This window comes from Ammospiza nelsoni, chromosome 1 (genome assembly GCF_027579445.1).
Source record: "Ammospiza nelsoni isolate bAmmNel1 chromosome 1, bAmmNel1.pri, whole genome shotgun sequence".
NCBI lineage: Eukaryota > Metazoa > Chordata > Aves > Passeriformes > Passerellidae > Ammospiza > Ammospiza nelsoni.
The window spans coordinates 743,070-768,522 of NC_080633.1; the positions used below are offsets into that span (position 1 = coordinate 743,070).

Genomic DNA, 25,453 nt, shown 5'->3' on the forward strand with positions numbered 1-25,453 from the left:
TGCAATTATGAATCAATATAAGCCAGTCTGAATCTTCAACCCATCCATAGTAACTGTCTGCTCACAACAATGAGGCAGCTACACACAGAAAGAGAAATTAAAACTGATAAAAATGAGATTTTGATTAAAAAAAAAGAGATTTGGAGTGATCTTTCAAGCAGCTGCAGAGGAAACACTTCTCCAAAGCCTCTGGCACTGCATGTGACACAAGTGCTGGTAATTCCTGAGTAATCCAGGCCCAGACAGCTCCTCTCCATGTCCTGACCTCACTCCCTTCCCCTCTCCTGAAGCTGCTAATGGACCAGAGAAGCGCTGGATGGAGCAGGGCTCAAGTGCCACTGTGGGAGGGAATGGTGGGCTCCAGCTGAAGGACACAAAGGAGAGGGGAGGGGCTGCTGCTGTTCCAGGTGCTGGCACACAGAACTTGCAGGGAGAAGCTGATCCCCAGTTTCACTTACTGCCTCCTTCTCCCGGTCCATGATGGTTTCCAGCTCCTCAAAGTGGCGAAGCTTTATCTCCAGCTTCTTCATCTGGGTCTCCACCAGCAGGGCCACCAGGGACTTGATCTTCCTCTCCTCCACAGCTGCCAGGTGCTGGGGATGAAACACAGGGGGTGTTGTGTGACCCTGGGCACAGGAAGGGGCTGGGAGGGAGGGAACCTGCCAGCTCCAGCAGGAAACAGGGAATTCAATCATAAATCTTATGCCGGGAACCAGAGGCCCTTGAAGATGATTAATCAAATAAAAGGTGGGAAGGTTTCATACAAGAGGTGTGGAGGATGCTCAGAGCTTTCCCATTCCAGTGGGATGCAAAGGAGGGAGAAGGAAGGGATTTGTCAGAGGAGTCAGCTGAGGGTCACCCAAAAAGCTCCCAGCAGGACACACACAGGAGGCTGTGACCCAGAACGACCCCAAACCAGGGAGGTGGCACTGCCACGTCCTTGCCATTAAAATAGATTTCTCTCAAGCAGAAGGCAAACTGATTTTTATAAGGATTAGCTTCGTGCCATTTATATCCACACATAAATAACAGCAGAGATCTGTGCATCTATATCTGATGCATGAGGCAGCCATGGAAGGGTTTCACACCCTCAGAGTGTGACAAGGGTGCTCATGGTGCCTCTCCCTGTTCCTGTTAAACCTGAGCTCAGCAGGAGAAGCCCCTGAGTGCAGACTGGGGGGCTGTGTGCTCGCAGATGTGTCACAGGACACAGCCCAGGGCTGGGGGAGCAGGAACAAGGAGAAGCTGGAAACAAGGAGAAGCTGGAAACAAGGAGAAGCTGGAGCTCATCCAGCTCCAGCTGCAAACAGACCCTGCTGAGGGAGCCGGGCCCCAAAGTGGGACAAACACAGACTGGGGGAAAGCAGCATCAGAAACCTCCCTGGAACCCTGAGCACAATCTGAATTCCTCAAACCCATGTGACACCGTGCCACTGACAGTGTTCACCTCCTGACCCAGCAGCAGTGAGGGAGGGCTCAGTAAATGTGGGCAAATGCACTCCTGACTCTCCAAAGTGAATTTCAAATCAGGTTTGAGAGAACCACGGTGACCCCAAACCTTCCAACACCACATCCCAGAGAAATTCCAGCAGCTGTTCCAAAACTGACCAAAGTGCTGCACACAAAATAATGAAACCAAGCTGACAGAACAGGAAATTTCACATTAAATAGCACTGTTTAGGAAAATTAACTCATTCGTATGAAAATTCAGAGTGAGGGAATCACCTGGGGATACACAGCCCTCTACCAAACATTTCACTCTGTTTCACATGTGCAATTTTAATAATGAAATGGGATGAACACCTGATCAAAGCATGTGATTAGGCAAAGGACAGGTCTCCAAAAACACCTTGGAAAGGAAATTATCCCTGAAGCTTTTCCTAGACAGACTCAAAGAGGCTCAGCCTGGCAGTACCCAGGGCTTCCATGGGCAAAGGACAAATCCCTGCAGCTGAGGAAAACCAGGAACACAAATTCAGAGGTAATCTGAAATGTCTGATAAACCCATCACTGCACCAGCCTGGAGTCAGAAATGAGCAACTGATCCTAAAGGGCTTTTCCAACCTAAATGATTGTACAAAAAAGAATCATGGAATGCATGAATGTTTTGGGCTGGAAGGGACCTTGAGGACCATCCAGTGCCACCCCTGCCATGGCAGGGACACCTCCCTCTGTCCCAGGTGCCCCAAGCCCTGTCCAGCCTGGCCTGGGCACTGCCAGGGATCCAGGGGCAGCCACAGCTGCTCTGGGCACCTGTGCCAGGGCCTGCCCACCCTGCCAGGAAACAATTCCGAATTCCCAATGTCCCACCCATCCCTGCCCTCTGGCAGTGGGAGCCATTCCCTGTGTGCTGTTCCTCCATCCCTTGTCCCCCTTGTCCCCAGTCCCTCTGCAGCTCTCCTGGAGCCCCATGGGGATCAGCAGCTCCCAGGAATGGTCTCTCCAGTGCCAGGCACCTCCACAGGGATTTGGGGAGGCCACGAGATCAGTGTTTGTCAGAGGTGAAACTGGGACCAGGACGGCTCTGGGAAGGGAAGAGATGGACCAAGAGCAGGAGCCATCAGGGATACTTCTGCACAGAAAGGAAACCCAGCTCACATTGGGTGTCCATTGAGAGGAAAATGAGCAGAAATGCTTCAATTCTAATACTCTTTGTTCAGAAACCAGTATCTGTGCAAACATTTCAGTTGTTGGTCTGTGTGAAATGCAGAGTCTCACCCTGAACATTCATGTTCACCATTCCTCAAACAGCACAACTCAACTTCTGGAAGCCACTGATCCCAAAAGAAAAAAATAAACCCAAAAAACCAATAACAAGGAAAAAAACCCCAAACAAACAAACCCCCCCTTTCAATCCCTTGTCTTTAATCCTCATTGCAATCCCTTGTCTTCAACCCCCATCTTCACTCAGATTCCATCTGCAATATTGCTCTGATATGAAATCCTTAGGATAACAGCTTTTCACATGAGCAGGCCCAGGGTTTATGATGAAAAGTTTAATTTCTCCCTCAGCCACAGACCACCCAAAGCTCCAATATTGTCTGGCTTTTTAAGGGAGTGGGAAGAGAAATCCCTGCAGAACCTGAATTCTATCTGAAGTGTCAGCCTCCTAATTACAATACATTACTCCCTGCAATGGGAAGCTGAAGCTCTTCCAGAACATCATTACTGCCATAATGAAAAGTGCCATCAGCCAGGCCCTGCTCCCTCCAACTGCTCATCTCCAGAAAAATGGAGCAATGGAGCAGCAGTTCATCTTCACTTGGAGCAAGGGGCCTTCCATAAAACACAGGTTAAACCTCATGTCTCCTCACACAGACACAGGTTTGTCCATCTTGGCTGAGGATATCTGTGGGTCTGATGAACTGAGAGCCACTCTGGGCTCTGCACTTCACCAAAACACTGAACATCAGCTGTGCTGCAATTGGGGATTTGAATGGACAGGGAGCTGTCTGCCATGTGGGGTTTCACAGCCTGCTTTGAAAGGTAAGAACTGAAACATCCTCCATCTCCTGGGTCAGGAGGAGGGACTGCACAGCACATCACCCACCAGCCTGGGGGATGCAGCTGGGGAAGAAGTCTGAACTTAAAGAGTCAAAGATCAGAGTGGAAAAGTTAATAGAACACACAACACCTCATTCAATCCACAGAAATCCATCAGGAATAAACAGCACCCAAGCCTTGCTCTTGGTTTTATAAAGCAGGTGCAATGTGATACTGAATCCAAGAGTGATTAAAAAACCCAAATTAAAACTTGAATCCAGAGGGATTTGTAAAGAGAAAACAGATTTGAGAAAGATACTCTAAAAGCAATGAAAGCAGTGTGGCTCCTGCAAAAGGAAAGGCAAGACAACGTGCAATTAGTAATTACAGGGTAAAGAAAAGCTGATTCAACACAGCTCATTAGAGACCACACACAAACAGGATTTAAGGGGACACACCAACGTGCCTTTAACACAACACAGGATCATTAAGGTGCCCGAAAGCTGCAGTGCCAGGAGTGAACATCCCCCTGTGTCTGCCCCAGGGGTTTGTGTGGAGCCCTGGGGCAGCAGGAGAGGCCATCAGAGGGTTTGTGCCCCCCAGCACCACCCAGACCCTCATTAGGGATTATTCCTTAGGGATGCTCAACCAGTTCATAATCACCCAGGAGCTGCTTAATTACCCCTGTTCATTATCTCCCCCAGGGGCTGAGGCAGGAGCGACGCAGGCAGCGCTGGTGCTCCTGTGAGGGCTCAGGGATCAGAGGGTGAGCCCTGGGAGCCTGGAGCACCGCAGGCTGTCCCTGCTGGCACAGCACCAACCTTGGCTTTGGTGGCAGCAGAGGCCAGGGCAGCAGCTGCAGCTGTGGCCACGTTTCCTTCCGAGATCTCGTGCTCCACTTTCTTCTTGCCAGCCTCAGCCTCTTTGTCCTTGCTGCCATCAACGTTCTCCTTGTTCTCCTCTGCCTCCTTTTCCTCTGCAAGACACCCAGCCCAGGCTGTTACACGTGTTCCCGGGGTGGCACCACACTAATTAGTCAGGCACTAATTAACTCGTCCCCATCCAAATGCTGACAGGGAGCCCCAGTTTGAGAGGATCTCATCCAACAAATGGGGCAACATTAAATGCTTTTCATTCCCATCCTCTCAGTTCAGCACCTGCCATCGGCTCCCCCTCATCATTTCCACATCAACTCCATCAAATCCAAGCACTCCTTATTCTACATGGGGCTAAAATCCTGAATCCTGGATTGCAGGAAAAAAAGCAATATATCCATTCCCATCCCTGGAGTGCCCAAGGCCAGGCTGGGCAGGGCTGGAAGCACCCTGGGACAGTGGAAGGTGTCCCTGCCACGGCAGAGGTGGCACTGGATGATCCTTACAGTCCCTTCCCATCCAAACAATTCCACCATGACTTTAGGAGACACAGGGGATATGACAAAAAGAATAAGGTTTTATGTAGATGTTATTACTCCTCAGCCTGTCAAAATCCAGGCTCTGCATCACTACCCAGGGAAACTGAGCTGAAATATTAACTTCCAAGGGGAGAAGTGAGCAGAGAATCCCAGAATGGTTGAGTTGGAAGGGACCTTAAAGCCCATCCAGTGCCACCAGAGACACCTTCCCCTGTCCCAGGCTGCTCCCAGCCCTGTCCAACCTTAAATACCTCCAGCAGTTCCACTCACTTCCTTGCATCCAAAATGCTCAGATGTTGTGGAATTTGGGCAAACCCCTCCCTTGCTATGGCCCACAGGCACTTGGGGGCTGCAGCTCCTTCCCCATGCCCAGGGCTGGGGAGCTCAGGGAGGGATTTGGTGCCCGAGCTCTGCAGGGAGGCTCAGGGGAACCTCTGTGGGCACAGAGCACCAAAGGGGAAGGGGAAGGGGAAGTTCCCAGCTGGGCTGGGCTCTCCAAGCCCTCTGGGGAGGAGCTGGGCAGCAGGGACAGCTCTCCTCACCTGTCTTGGGCTCTGCAGGCCCCTCGCCCTCGGGCTCCTTGTCCACGCTGCGCTCGCTCTCCCCTTCCGGAACCTTCTCCCCTTCCTCAGGCTCGCTCTCGGCTTTGCTCTCCACCTGAGGGGATGGCAGTGGGGGACGGGGGCAGGGAGAGGAGATTCTCACTGTTAACTCTGGGCATGGCCTTCCCGTGAATTCCTTACCACACTGGAAGGGGTTACATTTTAAAAAGGCTGCTGCCTGAGCCAAATTTGACAGACAAACCCAAAATGTGAATAAAAGTAAATGTAAACTGGGCCGAGAACAGTGACCCAGGCCAAGCTGGGTTACTCTGTGGGCACAAAAACTCCTGAACTGGGATGTCTGGGAACATGCAGATTTCCAAGCCCTGAGTGAGTGCTCCCCACTTTTCTCTTCCCAAATGTCCCTGCTGATCAGGGAGGCAGAACTACCTGAAAACAGAGTGGGAAATAACCCCAAGGCTGCACTGATCAGCCCCAATTAGTCTGAACTCATCTGGTGAAGGAGGCAACAAGAAATATCTCCTGTTGCTGCACACTCCAGAAAAAAAATCTCCATTTATTTGTCAGGAATGCAGCAGGAATTAAACAATAAATAAACAAAAATTTAAAAATTTAATTTACATATATAATTAAAATATTCATTTTATTAAAATACATATTAAATGTAATTATATTAATACATGAACAAATAAAATACTAATAATTTAAATTTAGAGCAATTTAGCAGTAACTAAACTGGTATTCTGGAATTGCTGGTTCAATCCCAGCTCATGTCTGAAACCCCCACTGCAGTGTGAGGTGCCTGTCTGTGGACACAGCTTATGAAAAAGCCACAAACATGTTCTTGTGGTCATTACCAACAGGCTGAAGGATAATGATAATCAGTGATCTTTATGGGCAGGGTGTATCACATCCATGCCCAAGGGCCAGCCCAGAATTGCTGTGGGGAGGATTCTCCCGGAGCAGCTCAGCCGGAGGCCCCTCAGGCAGAAAGGGCAGTGAAATAACTGAGGGTGTTTCAAAGGCAGCATGTCCTGTCTGGGGCAGGCATTGGCCCAGAGCCCTGTCCCAGAGCCCCCCAGGTCAGGGTGCCCCCACTGCAGCTCCAATCCCAGTTCCCACAGCATCCCCTGTCCCCAGTCCCTTCCAGAACCCCCCCTGCTCCCTCCCTGCTGTCACTCCACACCCCAGCTCTGAGCTGGAGCTCTGGGGAGGCTGGGAACTGTCCCTGTGGGGACACAGACTGTCACAGCTGTCACCTGTGCCACAGGCACCCCAAAACTCCTGGATCCAGGGTCTGATGCCAGGAGCCTCCTGCCAGCAGCCCCAAACTCACCTTCTCTGCTGGCTGCCCCTCTGCCTCTGTTTCCATCTTCTCCTCCTCAGCTCCATCTGAGAAACAAACAGGGAGGGTTTAGGGTTTAGGATGGTCCCCCACAGCCATTCTCTATTCTGGGCTAACTAAAACCTGCTGCTCTCCAGCAGTGGCTTCAGCAAAGGGCCAGCACAGAACTGCCACAGCCCAGGCTGCTCCAACCCTGCCCTGGGGCACTTCCACCCCCCCAGCCCTAAACCAGACCAGATAAAGCCCAACTGGTGTTGAAGTGAGACCAACATGAGGACAGAAGAAGGAATAATAAAGATGATGGTTAAGGAGTCTCTGTTCCAGGTGCTGGATGGGTGCACCTCATAGCAGGAGTGCTGGGAGAGCTGGGAGAGCATCCTGTGTTCAGGACACAGCCCTTGGAAATTCATTTATTGCTTTATAAAACATTGATTTAAAATGTTCCTGTAATGACAGCTGGTTCTAGAGATCAGGGGATAACAACCAGCCATGGAAACACCATGGAGGTGCCTGCATAATGTTCTAGAATCTAGAATATTTTGTGAGACTGTTTAGAAGTTCAAGAAATCCTAATTTATCCACAGCTCTGCAGGACAAACAAGAGGAAGCTCATGGTCCTGGTCAAGGATTTCACAATTTATCTAGAGGCATTAAAGGAGCTTATTTAGATCCTGGACTGGGGTGATGCAGAACTGCTGGTGACAAGCCCTGATCCATCTCTAAGCTTCTGAAGACATCAGCTGGTGCTGGGGGTTCATTTTCAGTAATCCTCATTTTCCTGCTAATTCCTGTGTGCTACACTGAGAAAAACAAGGTACAAAGTGTTCTTCTTGAACAGCAACAGCTCTGTAGAGAAATTTTTACACAAGTCCCTTCCATATATAAGAAAAACCAACTAAAATGTCTGACTGAAGGGTAATGGTTTTCCTCTTGGCCTATTTTAAGATGATAAACCCCCTTATCTGAACTATCTGCCACCATAATTCAATTTAGGGAGGCTGGGGACGTTCTCCCTCACAGGTTTTATCTCAGAGTAAGGATTTAGTGACCCAATAATGTCACAGGGAAAATCTCGATTAGATTTTGTCAGACAGCTCTTTCAAGCCTAGGAGCAGAGTTCCAGACTGGGCTGGAAAGTGTCATTCCTCCAGGAAAGGGAAGGGCTCACAAAGAAAGCTGGATTCAATCCTTTGAGACAAAAAAGGGGAGACAAAGTGCACAACACTGAGCGTGCCCAGCCAGGTGGAACTCAAACAAAAAAATACTGCATAGAAATACCTAAATTTAGGTGTTATTATTCTTGGGTGGGGAGGATCATTGAGATCATCCAGTGCCACCCTGCCATGGCACGGACACCTCCCACTGTCCTGGGGTGCCCCAAGCCCCTCCAATCTGCCCTGGGACACTCCAGGGATCCAGGGGAGCTGCGGAGGGACTGATGCTGCTGCTGCTGTGGAGAAATGCACAGCATCCCAGATCCCTGAGCATCAGGTGCACCCTGTGCCTGATCCCCTCCTTGTCCCCAGCCCAGAGCTCTGAGTGCCACCTCCAGGAATTCCTGGGACACCTCCAGGGATGGGCACTGCAAACCCCCCTGGGCAGTTCCAAGGCCTGACCACCCTTCCCACGGGGAGATTCCTCCTGGTGTCCTCCCCTGGCCCAGCCTGAGGCTGTTTGCTCTGTCCGTGTTCCCTGGGAGCAGAGCCTCACCCCCCCTTCAGGCTGTCCCCTCCTGTCAGGTAGGATCTCCAAACAAACAGGACATCCCACAAAGACAAACTGCTTCCCAGCCACTCTTCAGAGAGGATTTTCTCAAGGAAAAACACACAGAGCATCTCCAAGTGCCCTCAGATCCTCCTGGATGTCAGGACACACTGATGGACACCACCCAAACCCAGGTGCACCTTCCCAAGTCCAGGGTCACCTGGAAGGAAGGGATGTGTGACACCAAGATTATTCCAACATCCTGATTATTCCAACATCTTCCTCCTGTGGTCCTGGCTGCAGCAGCACATGTGAGGTTGAAATGAGGCTGACAGCTTCACACAGGTTGTGGTCAATGGGTTTTGAAAAGCGTTTTCCTGCATCAGCTGCAGAGCCCTGACAGGCAGTGACAGCAGCTCCCAGGGCCACCAGGTCCCAGGGTGGGACACACGGGACAAGAGCTTCAGTTATCCATTGTCAGTCTGGGGGAAATGAGTTTGCCTGGCTGGCAGCAGGTTTGGCTCTAAATCACAGGCTGCTCAAAGGATCCCAGGGTCACTGAGGTTGGAAAAGACCTCCAGGACCATGGAGGCCAAGCTGTGCCTGATCCCCACCTTGTCCCCAGCCCAGAGCACTGAGTGCCACCTCTGGGACTCCACCACCTCCCTGGGCAGCCCCTTCTGATATTTAACACCCTCTCCATGAAGAATTCCTCAAAACAGTAGAGTCTGGTAAAACTTATTCCCTAATTCCAAAATGCAAGGATGACACAAAGCCCCAAACATGCCTGACCTGCACAGCCATGGCAGAATTGCCTCTGGCCCTGGCACAGACACAAACACAACTGCACTGATTTTCCTGAGTGATCTAATGAGCTAAATGAAAATACATCCCAGAGGAATCGATCAGCCTGGGACAAAGGGGAAGGCTTGACTTTAAGGAAAGAGCTCCTGAAATCCCTTTCCCTGCCCCAAAGATGGGGACTCTCTTCAGCAGAGTTGATACTGCACCTTGCAGGATGTGGGAATCAGGGGTCAGAGAATCCCAGAACCATTAAAGCTGGAATTCACCTCTGAGACCATGGAGTCCACCCTGTGCCAGTGCCCACCCTGTCCCCAGCCCTGAGCACTCAGTGTCACCCAGCCCTTCCTGGGACACCTCCAGGGATGGGCACTGCAAACCTCCCTGGGCAGCCCCTGCCAATATTTAACAACCTTTCCATGAAGGAATTGCTGCTGATGTCCCTGAGCTCCCCTGGCCCATCCTGAGGCTGCTCCCTCTCCTCCTGACCCTGTTCCCTGAATGAAAGGACATTTCTTAGGTCAGGAAGAGGCAGATGGTTGTGAGCCACCCCAGGACAGCTCTCAAGAGGGAAAATCCACTGGGAGCTGAGGAATCATCACCTCCCCAAGCCCCTCTTTCCACCTGAACCAGCAGCTGTTCTGTTTCTATGGAATTTTATTCTGTTTTTCATATTACCTCCAAGAACACTGAGCCCTTTTTACTAACTCAGAGCTGAGTTCTGCCCAAGCCAGTGACTGTACAGAGAACTCAAATGGCCTTCAGGTCAGCAGGGAAACCTGTGAAACATCTCCCTGCTAAGAGCTCCCTGTGTTACCAGAGAGATGCAGGAGCAGCAGATCTGGAACCTCTGCTGCAGCGAGAGGAGCAAACAAAGCTCTGCAAACAGCAGTGGAGTCACCTGCCTGAGCTGCAGCTCTGCCAACAGTTTAAGATGCCCTCCAGACAGCCCAGACTCCTCTGCTCTCACTGAGGCAACACAGCCTGTCACAGCCAGGCTGGGACATGAATATTTAATTGAGAGGAAATCCACGATAGCTGAGGAAACATCCCAGCCCTGGCTATGATAATGATGCTGTTATCTAAACCATCATTTACATTTCCCACCATAAATCAGGGCTGCACAGCCAGCAGAGCTCCTGCCTCACACAGCCTGGGGGCTCAGCAACAGGGGGGCTCCAGGGCAAGCCTGGGGAGCTGGGAATGCCACAGCAGCTCCTGTGAGAGCCACAGGATTCAGCAGGAGAGGAGTGATGGGCTCAACCGCTGGGGGTGCAGACCCAGCCCTTGGGACACACTCAAAGCTATACTATTATTATATTATAACATTAGTACTATATTATATTATTATAATTATTATTATATTATTGGCACTCTGGAATCTATTGGTTTAGGAATGTTTCCATCACCCTGGAGAGCAGCAGAGGAATCTCCCTGCCAAACATGACTAAATAACTGTGTGTGCGTGCCCTCCTTGTGTGTGGTTTTCTAGTGTGTGTGTGTTTGGGAATGACTCAAACCTGTGCCCAAAACGGTGAATTTAACCCTCCCCAGCACCATTTACAGGTGATGAGATGCAGGAAATCAAACTGCAGTCCCTCACTCAGTGGCACAGAGCAGCTCCAGCTGAGGCCCCCAGGATGGTGTCAGGGGAAATTCCTGTGGGACTGAGACCTGAAATGCTCAGGTAGCTCCAGCACAGCCCCTGCAGAGGCTGCACTGAGAAATCACTGTCATTAACCATGGAAAGACATCAACAAAGATTTCCTAGAAATCATTAACCACCACAGGTGCGCTGGATATTCCCCTTCTCTGGAGCTTAATCCCAGCCCAAAGAGGGGATCCTCCTTTGCTCCTTTGCCCAAAGAGGGGATCCTCCCTTGCTCCCCTCTGGCCATTGTCACTGACACAGCTGCAGAGCAGCCCCAGTCATTCCTTCCACAGCCTGCACTGGGGCAGGACTCAAAGCTCTTGGTATTTATTGGTATTTACTGTGGGGGACTGTTCTAAAACCTTGGAGCAGATTGTGCAGAGCAGCTGTGGCTGCCCCTGGATCCCTGGCAGTGCCCAAGGCCAGGCTGGACAGGGCATGGGGCACCCTGGGACAGTGGGAGGTGTCCCTGCCATGGCAGGGGAGGCACTGGGTGGGCTTTAGGGTCCTTCCAACCCAAACCTTTCTGTGCCCCTACGAAAGCAGGAGACAGAGCCCACCACACTCACCACAGCATCTGAACCACTCCAGTCTCCTCCTAACTCCACTATAGCCTCACTTTATCAACTTAAAAGGAATTAGCACCAGCTCTTAGAAAACCTAACAATGAAGACTTAGAAGAGGAGATTCTTGGGTATTAACTTAAGCTCCTCCAATCTGTTCCAGTCATTTTCCCTTTTCACATTCCATATTGACTATAATTCACTGATATGAAATAGTTTTAAAATTATTATGGAGCTCTGATATAATTTTACTTTTGAAATATATCAACTAATGAACTTTAATTCTAGTACGGAACCTTAGGCAGATAGCTGCATTGCAGCCACGGTTGCATTTAAATACAAAACCAGCATTCTGTGGTTCCATTATAGAATGGATGGAGGGACAGGACACAGGGAATGGCTTTGAAGAGAAAGAGGGCAGGGTTAGACTGGATATTGGGAAAGAATTGTTCCCTGGGAGGGTGGGGAGGGACTGGAACAGATTTCCCAGAGCAGCTGTGGTGCCCCTGGATCCCTGGCAGTGCCCAGGCCAGGCTGGACGGGGCTCACCTGGGACAGTGGGAGGTGTCCCTGCCACGCAGGGCTGGCACTGGATGGTCCCCGAGGTCCCTTCCAGCCCAGCACCCTTTCATTCCATGCCAACATAACAGCCAGTGGGCTTTCATTCCCACCTGGAAGCCCCAGCAGGTGTTCCCAGCCCTGCCCAGCTCTGGGGTACAAACCTCAGCGTCCGAGCACAGCCCCAGCCCGTGGCACAACCTGTGCACGGACACTGGGGGTCCCTGTGCCCAGCTCTGGGGGGTGGGAGGCACCACAGCTTGCTGAGTGACCCAGTTCACTCGGGCTGAGCAGCTCCCCCAGGGAGAGCCATCTGCTCCTGCCCTAATTTACTCCATTAGTCACAGCCCAGCACAAATCGCATTAACGCCGCGGGGCCGGGCCCAGCTCCCCTCACTGCTCACCCAGAGCTGCTGGGCTGGCACTGCCCAGGGAGCCCCAGAGCCACTGACGGGCACCTCACATCCCCTGCCAGCCTGGGCCCACACAAAAGGGCCAATCTGCCCTGGGAGCCCCAGAGCCACTGACGGGCACCTCACACCCCCCTGCCAGCCTGGGCCCACACAGAGGGCCACCAAGGGCCAACCTGCAGCCTGGAAACGGGGAAAAGTCCAAGAGCAAATGTGTTACACGTTCAGGACAGGAGGGCACGGCCTCAGGATGGGCCAGGGAAGGCTCAGGGTGCACATCAGCAGAAATTCCTTCATGGAAAGGGTGGTTAAACATTGGAAGGGGCTCCCCAGGGAGGTTTGGAGTCCCAATCCCTGGAGGTGTCCCAGGAAGGGCTGGAGGTGGCACTGAGTGCTCTGGGCTGGGGACAAGGTCGGGACCAGGCACAGCTGGGACTCTGTGGCCTTGGAGGGCTTTTCCAACTGAAATGATTCTTAACAACCCACAGTGACACCTGTACTGGAGGAATATGGGAAAGGGGAACAAAGACTGGAAGAAAAATTTAACTTAAGCTGACCTTATTGTAAAACAGCTATGAAATTAAACTCAGCCCCAGATGGAGTAACACGGAGATTTGGTTTATAGCTGACTTGTAAATAAACCCAAAGCTTGTCCTTCCAGCACAGCTTCAATGCCTGCTGTCAGCTCTGAGGAACAGGAGCAGCAGATGTTCCAGATGTTTCTCTTTCCCTTCCAGCACACAATGCCCACCATCCCAAAGCACCGAGCTGCCTCGTGGCAAGTCTGTCCCGCTGAGCGCACAACTGAGATGTGTGACAGAAGGGCTGAGTGGTTTGTTTGCTTCTTTCCTAATTAAAAACTATCTTGGTGATTTAAGTGGCATTTTGCAATCTGATTTACTGGGTAGTTCTGCAATGGCCATTAGGAGCTATAAATAGCAGCCCTCTGTGGGCAGCAGCTGATAAGCGAGGAGCAGCGGGCACAGCCCCTCGTGATGCCATCCCACAGTCTGGCACCTTGCTCGTGTCCCTGCACAGGGTGACAGCAGGGAGCTCTGCAGGGCAGGAGCACGTCCCAAACCAGCCTCCCAGTCAGGCTCCATCTCATCCTGCTCAGCTTCACCCAGAGCCAGACGTGCCTGCTCACGTCCAGTCACTGAAATCAACTGTGATAAGCTGAACAAAGCAGGAGCCAACAGGGCTGAGAGAAAGCAGCAGTGACAAGATTGTGGATCTGTAACCAAACGAAGAGCAAAAGCCCTGGGGATGGAGTAAACAGAGTCTGCTCCTCCTGCTGGGCAGAGCCACCAGGGCCAGCAGAGAGGGGCACACACGGCTTCACTTCCCAGGGAACTGCTCTGACACTCCAGAGCAACCAGGAACCAATCTGCACCAGGCAGGGTTTCAGAGGAGAGACTTAACAGCAGAATATTTGCTGAACACCACAGAAATTAAACCAGAGCTTGTTAACACACACAGGTAAAGCCCAGCAGAATTCTAGCCCAGCCAGAGCCAGGGCTGGATTATCATGTGCCAGTCCAGCACTCCATCAGAAATGTCTCTGCTGCTGCCTCCACAGTGAGCAGCACACTCAGAGTACCAGATCCACCCTAAAACCCACTGCCCAAACCCCCTTGTTTGCTTTAACACCACAAAGGCAGAAACAAAACTGTAGCTAAATGCACAGTATCATAAGGAGACAACAGATTTGTATTAATAATACGAATTAATTGCATTACTTTAGCAGAATTAATACTAAATTTAGTCACTTTAGATTGAAAGTCTTGCACAACTTTCTATGCAAAAACTTCATGACTATCATTTTGCCTTGAATTCTCCAACACCCAACCAATGGAATATCCTGCTCTGGTATTTTTGGTCAGCCCACTCTGTGCACCCCAAACCACAGGATTTCCACACAGTGAGAGCAGGAGAACAAACTCCTAGAACTCAAGGTAGCACTGAAGTCCTTAGTTCAGTGTCTGAGTCAATCCTGCTGTGAGCAGAATGAGCCATCTCTTTCTCCCTCCCCACAACTTCCATCTCCTGCTGGAGGAGGAGAATTTGGAGGAGAATTTGGGGTTTCTCAGGAGGGGATGCAGCACTCACCCATCTTCTCAGGCTCCTCGGGGCCCGTGCCTGCAATGCAGCTGCTCTCCAGCCCGTAGGTGGGATCCACCTTCCCAGAGGCTCGAGCTGCTTCCTGCACCTTCTTCACATGGGCCTCCACCAGCTCCAGGGGCACCTCCTCTCTGACCCGGGAGAACTCCTCTGGGGGACACGACACACAAAATGAGACATCCTGGCGCTTCTGCAGCAAATTAAGTCACATTTTCTCTGATCAATGTGCAGGTAAGCCCTGGGACAAAGGGGATTCTCAAATAGCTGAGTTCCTCTCACACGAGGTGGCTGATTCTGCCTTTCAGGTGTGGTAGAAGAGTCTCTTCCCAATTACACAAAATTGTGTTTTATGTGGAAAAACAAGGCAAAAATTGAGATGAACTATCTTATCGAGTGGACACATCCAACGTCCACTCAAGACTTGGACCTTCTAGAGCAAGATGTCCCTGCCCATTGAAGGAGGTGGAACAGGAGGTCCTTTTAAGGGCCTTCCAACCCAGTCCAGTCTGGGAATTCTAGGATCTCTGGCAAATAATTTCACACAGGCAAAACAGGAAAAAAGCAAGATCCACACTGAATTTACCCAGAGCTGCACTGGTGACAGTGCTCAGAGGAACACAACCACCAGGTACAAACACATCAGGAGCAGTGAGGGCAGAAGGCAACACCAGCAATTCCTGGGCTCTCAGTGGCCTTCTGGAGCCACTCCAACTTCACACAGAGTGCCTGGATGTCACCCAGGGCAGCCCCTGCCAGGGCAGGGTCCCTGGGCTGTGCCCAGGGGGGTTTGGGATGCTCCAGAGAGGAGACTCCAGCCCCCCTGGGCAGCTGTCCCAGGCTCTGCCCCTCCATGGACAGAGGCTGTTCCTGCTGCTGGGGTTTGGTTTGTGCCACTGCTCCTGGTGCTGTCACTGAGCAGGGCCTGGCACCTTCTCCTGGCACAGTTTGGGAGATTTGTGTGCATTGATGGGATCCCCTGTGAGCCTGCCCTTGTGCAGGCTGAGCAGGCCCAGCTCCTGCAGCCCCTGCTCATCAGAGATGCCCCAGAGCCCTGAACATCCCTGTGGCCCTGCTGGACCCTCTCCTGCAGCTCCTTGGGCTGAGGAGCCCAGAGCTGGACAGGACCCCCCAGCTGTGCTTGGCCAGGGCAACGTGGCTGCAGATGGGATTTTGGGAAAGCAGAACACAAACCTGGAGAGAGCAGAGCTTCTCCTACATAACTGTACCCCCAACTCCTGTGTTTTACTGCTCACTGAGGAGTCTGCACCCCTGTGGCTGGAGGGGCAGGCACACATAGGGTGGGGGACGTGGGGTGAGCAGGACAATGCAGGGGGCGAGGGACGCGGGGTGAGGGACATGAGGCAAAGGGGGTGAGGGACGTGGGGCAAAAGGGGCAAGCGATGTGGGGCATGAGGCGAGGGACATGAGGCAAGGGATGTGAGGCGAGGGACGTGGGGCAAAGGGGCGAGGGACGTGGGGCAAAGGGGCGAGGGACGTGGGGCAAAGGGGGCGAGGGACGTGGGGCAAAGGGGGCGAGGGACGTGGGGCAAAGGGGGCGAGGGACGTGGGGCCAGGGCTGTGCCGTACCGAGGGCAGCCTTGGCAGCGGCCGAGGCCACGCGCGGATCCACCACAGAGGCCAGGAAGGCCACGGTGCTCATGACGGGGTTCCCAGACTGGCTGAAGGGCACGGGCTGGTAGGCCAGGGGGCCCAGGGAGGCGTCTGAGTTCTCCAGGTAGGGATCCTCGATGGGCAGGCGCAGGAAGTGCAGGATGCACTCGTCCTGCGTGCGGCTGCCCACGTGCTCCGACACCTTGTTCCAGTCGTCCTTGTACATCTCCAGGGCCTGCAGAAGGCAAAAGCGGCGGCTACTCGGGGAAAGCAATGCTGCTGTGGGCTGAAGGGTTATCCATACTGGTTATTGTGTGATGGAGCAGTAAATGGGGATCAGACAACTACTGAAAATGGGTGTTTTCTGGCATCAAAATTATCTGCGTAAGAAATGTGAGAATTTCCCAGAGGTATCAGTGACGTTGAAGCCACAGGGATCATCATAGGAGTGGATGCTGGTACTGCATCAGAATTACTAATATTTGCATAGTAGGTGTTTCCCCATTTTGCTTCCACAGAGAACTAAATGTGCCTTTCCTACCAAGTTTCACAATCCTTTAATTCCCAGCACTCCCCCCAAGGACTCTCTCTCTGCTCCCTCTCTGAACACAGAAAGCTCTTTGGGGCAGGAACAGCATCTATTTCTCTATTTCTTTTTCCAAATGTGGCCTGGCTGTGATGGTGGAATCCAGTCTTTAGATCCAACAGATGCTATGGAAGTGGAAAAGCATCAAACCAATAGACCAGGGGAAAAGAGGGAAATCTATCCCACACCCTGAAGCCAGGAGAGATCAGCTCTGCAGGAGCTGTGCACAGTGTAATTTCTGTTAAAGTCAGGGCTAACAAATCCTTACTGGCTAGACAAGACACCTGATAAAGTAAGAACTTGCAGATCATATCAAAGACATAATTCTGAATTCCAGTTATTTTTAAAATTCCTCAATAAAAGTCTTAAAACAATTCAACAGCAAGGAGCTACTGAAGGCCTGCACTAGGTTCCTGAAAAACCAACACATTAATCCTGTAAAACTGTCCAAGTCACAGCCTAATAAATTATTACTCCTTAACAAGACATTTTTCTCCTTGAAAATTGTTTTAGTGCAGTATCTGGACAGTATAAAATAAATACTGACATATCCTGAACCATTAACTTTTACATTTCTGAGAGGATTCATGGTGCAGTCACCCAGAAAAGGCAAAAAAACCCATTTGAGTTTCTGGCAGAAGATGTTCAGTGTGAAAATTAGTTTTCCCAAGTAAATCCCTCCCACAAGCTGAGAACTCCCAGAAATCTCAACCTTCCAGACTGACTGAACTCTCGGAGAGGGAGGGAGAGCTTGGAGCTGGATCTGACAGAGGTCCCGAGGAGAACACGCCCAAGGTGGGAGAGCAGAGCACACAGGGACACAACGTTCCTGTGCTGGGGTTTCAGAAGCTCCCAGGGACAAGAGGAAGATCCAAACTGAGCCACCAGCCTGGTGCTCAGAGTTCCTCCATCTGGGAAGGGCCCAGAACACACACCAACTTCTGTGGAACACCAGGACCAGGCTGGAGAAGACTTGGAGCTACCTGGAATAGTAGAAAGTGTCCCTGCCCATGGCAGGGGTGGGGTGGGATGGGCTCTAACGTCCCTTCCAAACACACTGCTGTCTTCAGAGCAGCTCTGAAGTGGTTTAGTATTTGTTCAGCTATAACAGAAGCTCTGAGAATTCCTCAAGGACAAAATATTGACCTGCACGGGGCCCTCAGGCACGTTGCGGCTGCAGAGGGTCAGCTGAGGTCAGGAAAATGTTTGCAAAAATGCTCCTGTTTGCAAAGACGTGGAAGCAAACTGGCTGCAAGGACAGATAATTCAATCCAAAGGCATCAGAGATCCACCATGGATCAAACTGGAGGGACATGCCCAAGCTGCCTCAGCGGCAGCACTTCCCAGTGTGATTTAAGCTCAAACCTGGCTCAAGTTCCTCTCTCCCAGCCAGGTCTCAGTGCTTAACTAGGGTGGAAGAGGAAAACCCCCAGGTTGTCTCCAGAAAGCCTCTGGCTCGCTGCTCCTTCCCTCCCAGCAGCAGGTGGGGTCAGCTGGGACACCCAGCTGGGTGGGGAGAACACCCAGGAGCTGCTGAAGACCCCGAGCAGCACCAGGAGGGGTTGGAGAGCTCCAGGAGAGCCCTGGGCTTGGGAATGACCTGGGACAGGCTGCACTGGCCAGCGTGCTCCCCAGCAGGGAATCACCATCCCCAAGCCCTGCTGAGCCCTTCTCCTGCCCCTGGGGCCTCCAAGGGCTTGAGCAGAGGACAGACCGCTCAGCTCAGTCACACTCAAGGGAGATATTTATTCTCTGCTCAGCCCTTATTTCCCTTTCCTTGATTTCACCTCTGGGCTCTCAGTCCCCATCTCCATTTTTAACCCCACTGGCACACAGAGATCAGCTCTGCTTCTCAACTCCCAAATTTCTGCTTTCTGCTCCTCCTCCTTCCCCGTCTGTTGTTTTCCTGCCAGACAAACCCTCGCTCGCAATAAATGTCCTTCCTAAAAATAGCTGAAAATGCATTTAACTCTGCCTGAGCCGTGGGGACACGGACAGGGCTGTGCAGGGAGGCTGCTTTGGGGAGGAAAGCTCTATTTCCTTCCCCAAATTATTCAGTCAACAGGCAGAAGGCCAATAATTATATTTCAGATACGATTTATTATTTGGAACTTCGCTGCCTATCTATTTGCCCAAAGCTACCCTGAGGATTTAATTGGACTGAGCTGGCTTGTTACAGCAGAATTACTTATGCTTGAACTGATATACTCTTTACTGATTTATTCATGGAGCAAGTCCATGAAAAAGGAGGAACAAAAACATTATTAATTTAAACTCATTAAACAGAATTGCAATCTCAAGGTTTAGGGGGGTTTTGGTTTGTTTTAAACACAGGATATGTCACTGGATTATTTCATTGGGCTATAGCATGAAGTGTATGACCATAAGCTAAAAACATACAAACCAATGAATTTTAAATAACAGTACTATTAATATTAGATATTTAAATTATATACTTAAATAAATAAAAAAGGAAAGAAGTCAGTATATCAAGACATTAGCCTTGTTTCTCCTTACAAGAATGCCATGGAAAACAGCTGTTTACACCCTATAAGCAAAATTTTTCCACATGCCAATAGAAAAGTATTGGCTAAACAGTGAATATCAACCTAAAATAAATAGGACAAAAGGGGAGATTTTGGCTGTTTCATGACCACACTCCATATGTGTGAAGACTGAATCACAGCTGCTCATTTGGCACTGACACAGGTCCATCCTCCAGGCTTTTCCCCAGGAAATTAACTTTTCAATGGGTTTATTGACACATGGGAAGACAAAAAAGCTGTAACAACCAGGCAATTGCAGTTTGCTCTGAGCTCTGCAAACAAAACCCAACAAAAACAGAGCCCCAAACTAGAATTCTCAGAACTCTGAATTACCTTAAAAGAAAGAAATCAGCCATGCAGCCTCTACATCAGGAAAATGTTCCTGTGAAAGCAAAGCTGGGGAGAAGATATTTTCTTTGCAGAAGTGGCAGCACTTTAAATTATTTCAGGCCACTGAGATTGTTCTTGTGCTGAAGCGGAGAGAAACTGTCCTGATGTGAGAGCCCAGAACCCTCTGCAGCTCCTCGGAGGGTTCCAGCCCCACTGAAGTTCCAGAGATCCACCCATCCCCATGTGCTCCAGAGCTTCCCTGGAAGCCACCTGGGGACACCAGCCTGCACCATAAGGCACCTCATGGAGTCATCTCAGGATTTTTTTTTTGGTAGACTTCCAGAAAAAGCTCAAAGAACACCCCAAGTTGAGCTACAGGAAAACAAGGAGGAGACAGATGGGAAGAAGGAGCTATCGAAGAACTTCCCTTCTCCGTGGCCTCAACTGTTTCCCAACCACTTCAGCTTCCAAAATGACCTGTTTCCCTGAGCTATGGCATAGCTTGGAAATCAAAACTCCCAAGTATTTATTTGAGGGCCAGGCAAACCTTTACCTGAATTATTTACCACTATTTGAATTAGTGACATCAATTCACACTGTCAGTGAGTCCTGCTGAATGAAAGCACCTCTCTGCACTACAAAACCTGTTCTTGACTTATACAAAATTCTTAAATGCTTCATTCTGGCTTGCAGGTCCACGTTTGAAGCAAACCTCAGACACAGGCAGCCCCTCTCTCACAGAGATGATCCTGCCATCTCTTTTTGGTAGCAACACTCTTGTAGCCACAATGGCAGTCATTCTTTAACCCCAAAAAATGCACATGTGGATTTTTAAAGCCTGATCTACCCCTCCTGGCTGGGCCTCATGAACTCACCTCCAACAGCAGCAGTGTCTCCTGCTCTGTCCATTCTCTGCCAGCACTTGCACCTTTGCTCTACAAAAGACAGGAGGGAAAAAAAAGCAGGTGAAACACAGGATCTCTTTCACAAAACCTTGTAGAAGAAAACACTGAGGAGGAAAGGGGAAGAAGCTGTGATTTGATCCACCCAAACCTCCCCCTCCAGCTGCTCACCCCATTCAGGGGTCCATGATTTACTCCTCAGTGAAGGCACAGCTGGGTTTACACACCCCAACTTCCACTACACCTTCTGAGCTAAAGCAAAGGGATCTGCACCCTGCTCTCCCAGTGATCTGTGCCTGCTCACACAGCACAGAGGGTTTTCCTGAATAATAAACCCCTCTGAGAGCTGGAGGCAGAGTGGGCTGGGCACAATGTGGGCTGGTCCAAAATAAGTGAATTTATCTCCAAGTTCATCAGTAACTCAGTAGAGAAATAACAACTCTGTACAGGGGGGTGAGCTATGTGAGAAGGGAGAGTAACTCCAGCAGGATCATCTGCTCCAAGGGCTGCTGCTCCCAAATCTGCAGCTCCTAATAAACTGCTCAGCCTGGATAAAAGTTCTAAACTCATGGTGGAGCCTCCCCTCCTGTGACACCCTGACCCAGCACAAAAGCAGCTCAGGATCTGCTCCCAGGGAACACCAGCACCACTGGATGGCTCTGTGCTAGACTGAGAGGAAGAGGCTATTTAGGATAATAAATGTTATCTCCAGATGCATTTCAAACAGCTCATTAACCCACACAGAACATTAATCAATGTGAGTCACCCAACTGCTGCTCTCCACAAAGCCCCAGCACACAGAAACCAAACAGGGCAATCAGCCAACAAACCTGCTCCAGTTCACAGCCCCTGTAAACAGAGCCAGAGCCCACAACCACCAACAGATTTATCAATTTGGAGAGCATTTATACCTCCCCTAACATGTGAGACAGTCAATCCATGAAATGTGAGATGGACCAACCTTACAAAAAATACCTCGAGAACTGGTTTGGGTTTGTGGGGTTTCTAAAGGATGGTCTGAAGTGGTAAACAGTGTTTAGATAGTTATTTTTTTTAGGTTTAAACAGTGATCTCTGAGGACAATGAACCAATGGCATGGAATTAGCCTGATGTCACCCATGAGGGGCATTGCCCAGCTCTGGAGAGTTCCAGTTCCCACTGGAGGCTGTGCTGAGGCATTCCCACAGCACCTCCAGGGACACACAGGGAACAGGGAAAAGCAGGAGGCTGTGGAATCAACACCCCACTGCAATGATGTCCCCCAAGTTTCATTATCCTGTGTGACACCCTGCAATGACAGTGCCCAAACACCCCCTGCAACTCCCCCAGGACACCCAAGCAGTGGGCACTGGGGTCCCTGAGTGTCACCCTGGGAACCAGGAGAGGCAGAGATCCTGCTGGAAGCTCTCTGTGTCCCAAATCCTTGGGTGGCTTGCTGCTGCTGAGCCATTCCAGCAGGACATGCAGGGACACAGTGAGCTTGGCATCTGAGGCTGGCAGTGTGCACTGCTCTGGGATGCTGTCCATGGCTTTATTCCCATGAAATCAGAATCCAGCACAACCTCCCACCATAGTGTCCTGCACAGGGATGGGAGACATCCAAACCAGGAGTGGAGGAGCAACACAAGTCACCTCAGGGACAGCGTGGGGGACACCTGAGGGACAACAAAGCTCACAGGGAGCTGGAGGGGACACTTGCCTTGGCCAGAGTCTTTTTGGAGTAGATGTCAGTGCGAAGGCCAAAGTTCTGCAGGTCAGTTGGCTTCTCCTTGTTTTTCTCAGGGAAGCTCAGCATCTGCTGGGCAGCTGGAACCTGGGAACAAACATTACAGGGGAGAAGGGCAGCAACTGAAAGCTATCCAGGGTTTCCAGACCAATACCCCACAGAACATGGACTGGCAGAGAAGCTGAACACAAGCCCAAGACACTGAAACAATGTCTGAGCAATGTGGGAGTGGTTCTGCACAGAACTGCCCCAGATGCTGGGCCCAGCTGGCAGCAAGGGGACATTTCCCCAGATGTCCAGCAAAGGTACATTGTCCCCAGCTGGGCAGATAGGAAGGGGACATTTCCCCAGCTGCTCAGACAGGAAGGGGGACACTTCCCAGCTGTCAGCCAAGGGACATTTCCCAGGTATTCAGCAAGGGGACACTTCCCAGCTGTCAGCCAAGGGACATTTCCCAGGTATTCAGCAAGGGGACACTTCCCAGCTGTCAGCCAAGGGACATTTCCCAGGTATTCAGCAAGGGGACACTTCCCAGCTGTCAGACAAGGGACATTTCCTAGCTGCTTGAGCAGCAAGAGACATTTCTCAGCTGTCAGACAAGGAACGTTCCCCAGCTGCCCAGCAAAGGAACACTTCCCCCAGCTGGGCAGGAAGGGGGACAGTTCCCAGCTGTCAGGGGACAGTTCCCAGCCGGGCACAGCCCTGCTGCCAGGGCAGCCCCAGCCCCAGGCTCACCTGCGGGGTGCGGATGTGCAGCGGCATCAGCCCCGAGGGGGTGTCGGCCAGCACGTTGAAGTGGGGGGTCGGGGGGGGCCCCATGGCCATGGGGCGGCTCTCGGGGTCCACCTGGTAGTTGATGAGCCCCCACTGCTCCAGGAAGGCGTGGACCCTGAGAGAAACAGCACAGATCCAGCCTTTGCCGCCAAAGGTTTGCTCATGCTTCGTGTGGGAGGGGACAAAGGATGGAGCTGATATTGCTGGATCAAATCAAGACCCAGGAGCTCCTCTAGTCCTTCCTTAATCCCAAAGAGCAAAACAAATCCCAGAGCAGGAGCTCTGTGCACACCTAAGTGTGTGCAGTGTGATGGATAAACCAAAGCCTGACTGTGTCCAGTTCTGCGCAACAAAGAAAGACCCTGAGGGGCTGGAGTGTGTCCAGGGAATGGAGCTGGGCAGGGGCTGGAGAATCCCTGAGGGAGCTGGGAAGGGGCTCAGCCTGGAGCAAAGGAGGCTCAGGGGGCCCTTGTGGCTCTGCACAGCTCCTGCCAGGAGGGCACAGCCAGGGGGAAAGGGCTCTGCTCCCAGGGCACAGGGACAGGAGGAGAGGGAACGGCCTCAGGCTGGGCCAGGGCAGCAGCTTGGACAGCAGCAGGAATTTCCCCATGGGAAGGGTGCTCAGGGTTAGGGCTGCCCAGGGAAGTGACCTAGAAGTGCCCAAGAAAGGCCTGCATGTGGCACTCAGGGCAGTGCTGGGCACAGGGCATAGGCTGGGCTCAATCTTTGGAGAACTTTTCCACCCTCAGTTATTCCACAATGCTGCTGATGCCTGGAAATGCCCAGAAGCTGCAGGCCCCAAAGACCCAGACCCCAAAGGTCCCCAGAGGGCAGGCTGTCACCTCATGACAGCACAGACATCCCCGGTGAGGTTCCTCCTGCAGGCAGTGCTGGTCAGGTACTCCTGCGGGTTCAGCCGGTACGTGTCGATCATGAAGTTCCTGTAGGCCAGGTATCTGCAACACAACAGCCACAGCTGTGTCCCCCAGCTCCTCCACAGCTCAGGGCAGCCATTTCAACACTCACACCCTCAAACACCCATCTCTGACCAGGAAACACCAGCAGATCTCTTTCATTGGTACAATTTCAGAATCAACACCAAAACCAATGGTAAAGTGGAATTCACACTCTCACACTCTTCCAGACTGCTTCACTCTGGATTTTCCCCTGTGTTTTGATCAGCAGCACATGGAAACATGTTGAAATTGTAAATCACACAATTATCTGTTGCAGCTTGGTCACTGAGCAAATATCCCCACAACAGAATAGAAGCTGCAGGATGAAAATAAAGGCGTCTGGTCTTCACACAGGAACAGGATAAATAATCCTGCTGCATCCCTGTGTGAAGGAAAAAAGCTGCACAGAAAAGCAGAAGTGGATGGAACACCGCTGTGGCTGCATGTGGAGTTTTTAATGGATGAAGGGATGAGGCAGAAAAGGCTGGAGAACAGCAACATGGAAAAGAAAAAACCTTTGAAAAGCAGAGGACAAGAGCCCAGAGCCAGCACAGCTGGGAACGGCTGGAGCAGAAACAATCCCTCAGAGGTTCCCCCATTTCAGTAAGATTCTGGAATATACTGATGCCTCCTAGTATAAATTATCCTGAAGAAAATAACCTGCCATAAAATTATTGATAGCCCTGCTCTTTAGAGGGAACAAACCCCATCTGCCACAGACAGGCTGGCACCATCAAGGCTGGATGGGGCTTGGAGCAACCTGGACTATGGAAGGTGCCCCTGCCCATGGCAGGCAGGTGCAGTGAGATGGGCTTTAAGGTCCTTTTGTACCCAAATTACTGCAGGATTCTGTTTAGTGAGTATCCAATGCAAAGCTGTGTTTAAAACAGTGGTTTTAAAGCAGATTTCTGCCTTTGGAAAATTCCAGGGGGGAATGTTTCACATGCAGTGTGTGAAGCAGCTGGGAACCAAAAATATAAATCATCCAGGCAAGGCCTGAGCAGGCAGATGCTGCAAGCACATGTCCCTGCCAAAATCCCACATCTTCCTCCTGACCAGATCATATGTGCAACTGGCTGGAAGAAAATTGCTGGAGTAGGTGTTTGGCTCCATGTGGGATGCTTGGGAGGCAGGAAACAAAAAGGAGCTTCTTCCACAGAGGAACACTGAGAACATTCCTGAATGCTCTGGGGAGGAGGGGAAGAACCTGCCCAGAACAGGTCTGGGCTGCAGGAATTAGTATTGATTAGCAAAGGTCACATCAGGAGGAGGAGAGAGAAGCACGAGACAGAAACATCCCCAGGTTGGTTCTGAAGGGAGATGGTTCTGAGCCAGGAGCCATCAGCTAAACCCTGGCAGCAGTGAGAGCTCCAGCAGGATTTATCTGAATCCCTTTCCAGCCAGGGCCA

The 25,453-nt window shown here is 51.2% G+C and overlaps 1 protein-coding gene across 1 annotated transcript in view; it reads right to left on the reverse strand.

Moving 5' to 3' along the window:
- SMARCC1 (SWI/SNF related, matrix associated, actin dependent regulator of chromatin subfamily c member 1) overlaps positions 1–25,453 on the reverse strand; it is a 68,593-nt gene that overhangs the window by 15,822 nt on the left and 27,318 nt on the right. Inside the window, exons 16-25 of the mRNA XM_059491086.1 lie at positions 23,931–24,044; positions 23,050–23,203; positions 22,288–22,401; positions 20,562–20,621; positions 16,201–16,459; positions 14,602–14,763; positions 6,797–6,852; positions 5,440–5,554; positions 4,305–4,459; positions 459–593 (exon numbers count right to left, since the gene is read on the reverse strand). Coding sequence (XP_059347069.1) covers positions 459–593; positions 4,305–4,459; positions 5,440–5,554; positions 6,797–6,852; positions 14,602–14,763; positions 16,201–16,459; positions 20,562–20,621; positions 22,288–22,401; positions 23,050–23,203; positions 23,931–24,044 — 1,324 coding nt within the window. The remainder of the gene's footprint in view (positions 1–458; positions 594–4,304; positions 4,460–5,439; positions 5,555–6,796; positions 6,853–14,601; positions 14,764–16,200; positions 16,460–20,561; positions 20,622–22,287; positions 22,402–23,049; positions 23,204–23,930; positions 24,045–25,453) is intronic.